Source organism: Dendroctonus ponderosae, unplaced genomic scaffold, assembly GCF_020466585.1.
Source record: "Dendroctonus ponderosae isolate FM_Combo_2020 unplaced genomic scaffold, Dpon_F_20191213v2 Dpon_F_20191213_10, whole genome shotgun sequence".
Lineage (NCBI taxonomy): Eukaryota > Metazoa > Arthropoda > Insecta > Coleoptera > Curculionidae > Dendroctonus > Dendroctonus ponderosae.
The window spans coordinates 2285003-2288817 of record NW_026017111.1 but is presented as its reverse complement, the minus strand read 5'-3'; the positions used below and the strand labels follow the sequence as shown (position 1 = coordinate 2288817).

Below are 3815 nucleotides of genomic sequence, written 5' to 3'. Positions count from 1 at the left end.
TTAATTGATAAATAGACAATAAATGACTGAAGAACCCAGGATTTGATTTTAATTTATAATTTACAAATTGGTTAATGTCTGAAAACTTTGTTTTTGCGGATACGACGTCCTGTCGCATCCGCAGGTCTCCTGTGCAGGGCAGACGAGTGCATTAAGAAGTGGTAGTTTTGGGAAAAGTAAAGGGGATTAGAAGGTATTTACCAGCATAAAATGCGTCCAAACGTGGATCATTAGCCGACGCTTTGGACACGTTGTGGGGCTGGCGCGAGCCGCATCGCATGTGTGCGCTCGAGCAGCATCAACAGTTGTGTCGACGGCAAAGGCAGGTGATCGAAAAACGCAAAAACGAGCTCTCGCCTTTCGCCAGAAGCCGTGACGAGACGCTTTTGTTCCGTTTCAGGTATTGACATGGGCAAGTATTCTTAAAGTGGGGACTCGGCTTTCTGGAGGGGGCACCTGGACGACCAATAACGCCCCAACCTATGATGTCATCGGAGGAGGAGACAGAGTTTGGCTTGTACACAGATAAGCTCTTGAAGAAAACTAAAAGAACCAGACAACGCGTGGACGCCGGCGAGCCGCGTAACTCGTACTCTTCGATCCCGAACTTCAGTTCGCGTCCGAATTTTCTTGGTAGCAGTGGAAATTTATACGGCGCCATTTTCACCCAACACCAACAGTTCGGTCTCTTCGGACCGGGGTTTGCACCCGCAAAAATGCTGAACGAGCTTCTGGCCCGCCAAAAGTCGGAGAGCGGAGGCGAAAGTGAGGACTCGGTGATTCGGTGTGACGGCAGTCCTCCTTCGGGGGAGGCTCTCGCGCATCACATGCTGCGAGACATCCTGCAGGGGCGCAAGCACGAGCTGCTCGCCCTTGAGCACGACATGCGCAACGCCCAGGACCACATCATTAACAACAACAACAACGATCCAAAGGTTAGTCCCGAGCGGAATGAAGCTGCGGACGCCGCTGTCGCTATGAAGGAGTGTCTAGCTGAAGCTGGAGTGGACAATCGGCAGCAAGCCGAGCTGATGGAGGACGCGATTAATGGAATGGAAACCAACTCGCTGCCCTCGCCCAAAGTGGAGCCGGCCAGTCCGGCGAAGCCGGAGGATGCCAAGAAGGCGCGAGTGGAGAACATCGTGTCGGGCATGAGGTCCAGTCCGGCCCCCCCGCAGGTGAACGGCTGCAAGAAGCGAAAACTCTACCAACCGCAACAGCACGACAGCAACGCCGACCGATATATCGACGACGAGGAGGAGGAAACCGAACCCATCAAGCAAAAGCGGGTGGAGAAAAACCTGCTCAAGTCGCAGCTGAGAACCATGCAGGAGCAGCTGGCTGAGATGCAGCAGAAGTACATGCAGTTGTGCACCAGAGTGGAGCAAGGCTCGGAGGAGAGCCAGGAGATCGAGGAGATCCCCAGTGACAGTGAGCACAGCCCCAAGCGATCGCCTGCGGCCTCCCCTGTGACCACCACGTCCCCTCCAACCCCCACTCAAGTGACACCCTCTCTAGTGCAAGAGGTAAGCAAGATGAAGCTGGGACCGCCAGGCCCCCACGGGCCGTTCCACAACGGCCTGCTGCACGCGCCCCATCACATGAACAACGCAGCCGCCATGTACTTGGGCCACAAGCTGCTGATGGAGCAGGAAGCCCGGATGGCCAAAGAGGCGGCCGCTGCGGCGATGAGCAACGAGGTGCAGCAGCAGGCGCAACAGCCGCAGCCCATGCAGCAGAGCACGCCCAAGTCGGAGCATGTCTCCGAACGGCTGCAGCTGATGCGAAACATTACGACGCCCACAGGGAGCGACCTCGAAGGGCTGGCCGATGTGCTCAAAACGGAAATCTCCGCCTCGCTATCCAACTTAATCGACTCGATCCTCTCGAGGTTCGTGCACCAGAAACGGTGCAAGCAGCAGGACGCGGCCAACGCGGCCGAGCAGCTCAACAAAGACCTGCTGATGGCGTCCCAGCTGCTGGACAGGAAATCGCCGCGGACGAAAGTGGCGGAGCGGTCGCAAGCGCCGCCGCCCCCCAACCAAAATCACATGGTAAATGGAAATGCGGGCCCCCATTTAATGCCCGTTCATAGTATGCACAGTTCGATGCCCAAATCGTCAGATCATCATATTCGACCTCCAATGTTTCAGCCCCCAAAGCCGCCCCACGGCATTAGTCAGGCGCCTCTTTATGGCATGAACCATCCGTTTTGTGTACAGAAACAGGATACTCCCGAACAGAACGAGGCGCTTAGCTTGGTGGTGGCACCGAAGAAGAAACGCCATAAGGTAAGAGTCTTTGCTTCTTCTGAGCACCCGCTTTGAGGTTGGCGGTACTCAAGGCTTCAGCGTCACAGAATTGCCGCCAACCTTAAAGCGAACGTGCATATTGAAAAGGGCCCCAGTGAAAACAGTTTTAATAAATAATTCAGGATTTTCTGCCCTTCAAGGTGACGGACACCCGGATCACGCCACGCACCGTGAGCCGAATCCTGGGACAAGACGGGGGCATGGGGATGTCCCCCGCCTCCATGGATCAAAGTGGCGGCAGCGCCCCTACATGCCCCTCTCCACGGCCTCCCCCATATCACCAGCCGCCACCGATGTTACCAGTCTCCCTTCCTACGTCGGTGGCGATCCCCAATCCAGGCCTGCACGAATCGCAGGTTTTCTCACCCTACAGCCCCTTCTTCCATGGACCAAGCCATGGCCACCACATGGCAATGCAGGTCAGTAACTTTGATTCGAAAAACATACCAAACTTAATTTTAACTTTAATGGGAGAATTTTAAATCTAAGCCAAATTTTCGGGGGTAATTGCACAAGTGCTTCAAAATTACCGATAATTTTGCATGAAAGCTTGTTGTCTAAAAGCTGCATGAGTTTCTTTTCATATTGTGGCGAAAACGCCCGACTCCGAAGGAGGAGGGCTTTTTCCTTCCCATATGAAAATAAACGAATGCATTTTTTACAAGACAACAAGCTCGAATGCAAAATTATCTGTTTATTTTGATGCACGATGTTTATTAAATATAATTTGAATATCTTAGGTCTAATTCAACATTTTATGTCTAATTCAACATGAAAAGACACCTGTGAAATATTTTTTGTAAACAACGCAATTATCGTTGAGTGATAATTGCACACTGTCCAATTACCGCTGAAATTTTTCGATAATTGCACACTTCAAACGGTGACAGATCATCATACGAAGGAAATATTCTAGTTAATCAACCTCATACTCACTGGGCCTGGGTAACTCAGTGCCTCTTTAGAGTTGGCGCAGTGCTGCGCAACCCTAAACCCCTCTAAACTAACCGTGAACGGAACTTTGGAAAACCCATTTCAGCTTCGAATTTGGCACGCAAACCAAATAATTTTATTCACTTTTTTACCAAAAGTAATTAGGAGTATCTTGAAAAAACAACCAGCGCAAAAGTTAAAAAATTTTTTCCGAAATTCGCCGCCCTCACCGCTCTAAAGATTTGTAAAGTTCCTTTAATTTTTCAGGTAATTCCAGTTTAAACAACGTTTCTATTAAACAATGGTTTCTACGCAAAAATCGCATTATTTTTTAGCTTTACGTAAAATATGAGGTTAAAAACTGAGGTTCCTTCACTTTTAGGGCAATATTTCTAAACAACTCTGCCTCTAAACAGAAAAACCGCTTTTTTCCCAACGTTTTACTGTAAATTACTGGCAACTGAATCTTTTATGCAAAAAAAAATAAGATATCGATTTTACAAGAAAACTCGTCGACTTTCGTTGGACTCAGTTCTGCTACAGAATTATAAGATAATTTTTTTTGGAACA

The 3815-nt window shown here is 49.9% G+C and overlaps 1 protein-coding gene across 1 annotated transcript in view; it reads left to right on the top strand.

Moving 5' to 3' along the window:
* Positions 1–363: 363 nt before the first annotated feature.
* The window catches only part of LOC125502794 (homeobox protein prospero-like), a gene marked incomplete at its 3' end in the record, with an annotated part of 10048 nt that continues 6596 nt past the window's right edge, over positions 364–3815 (top strand). Inside the window, 2 exon segments of the mRNA XM_048662078.1 lie at positions 364–2291; positions 2435–2731. Of these exon segments, the coding sequence (XP_048518035.1) occupies positions 483–2291; positions 2435–2731 (2106 nt within the window).